Consider the following 518-nt stretch of genomic DNA (forward strand, 5'->3'; position numbering starts at 1 on the left):
CAAACCCCCAACCCGGGGCGAAAAGCAGCCAACACCGGCGGCGGCGGCGGCGGCCTCGGCGAGCACGGCCAGCGCGCTCGGACTGCAAGAGGGGTTAAAAGTGTAGATTGGATTTCACCCCGGGAAATCTAGCACGCCGAGTGAACTTGAATCTTTGGCTATTTAAGGAGGACTGGGTTTGTTGTGAAGTTGCGGTGATCCAGCGCAGAGCCCGGTCCTGATTGATCGCATCGCGGGGCTCAGATGACTGTAAAATGAATAGATGAATTTTTTGCTTCTTGAAGATTTTCTTGGGCATCTCCGGGAAAGTGCGTTTTAAGGCGAAGTCATGATGTATTCTCCCATCTGTCTCACTCAGGTACATGTCTCGGTGGCTTGCTCGAGCTTTCTCTCTGACCTGAAATGCCTTTGTTTTGTTTTGTTGCTCTCGTCGTGCGCACAATTAATGGCTTTACTTAACCTCGGCACAGCCCGCTCCCCGGGAGAAGAAGTGGCCCGAAGTTGCGGCGGGCTGTGCG

The 518-nt window shown here is 54.1% G+C and overlaps 1 protein-coding gene across 5 annotated transcripts in view; it reads left to right on the forward strand.

The window, feature by feature from the left end:
• The first annotated feature begins 6 nt into the window (after window positions 1-6).
• NFIB (nuclear factor I B) overlaps window positions 7-518 on the forward strand; it is a 269,326-nt gene continuing 268,814 nt past the window's right edge. For all 5 annotated transcript variants that reach the window (XM_006163839.3, XM_006163840.3, XM_006163842.3 and 2 more), the window contains exon 1: window positions 7-358. In XM_006163839.3, coding sequence (XP_006163901.1) covers window positions 329-358 — 30 coding nt within the window. In that variant the 5' untranslated portion in view covers window positions 7-328. The remainder of the gene's footprint in view (window positions 359-518) is intronic.

Source organism: Tupaia chinensis, unplaced genomic scaffold (genome assembly GCF_000334495.1).
Source record: "Tupaia chinensis unplaced genomic scaffold, TupChi_1.0 Scaffold143247_2, whole genome shotgun sequence".
Lineage (NCBI taxonomy): Eukaryota > Metazoa > Chordata > Mammalia > Scandentia > Tupaiidae > Tupaia > Tupaia belangeri.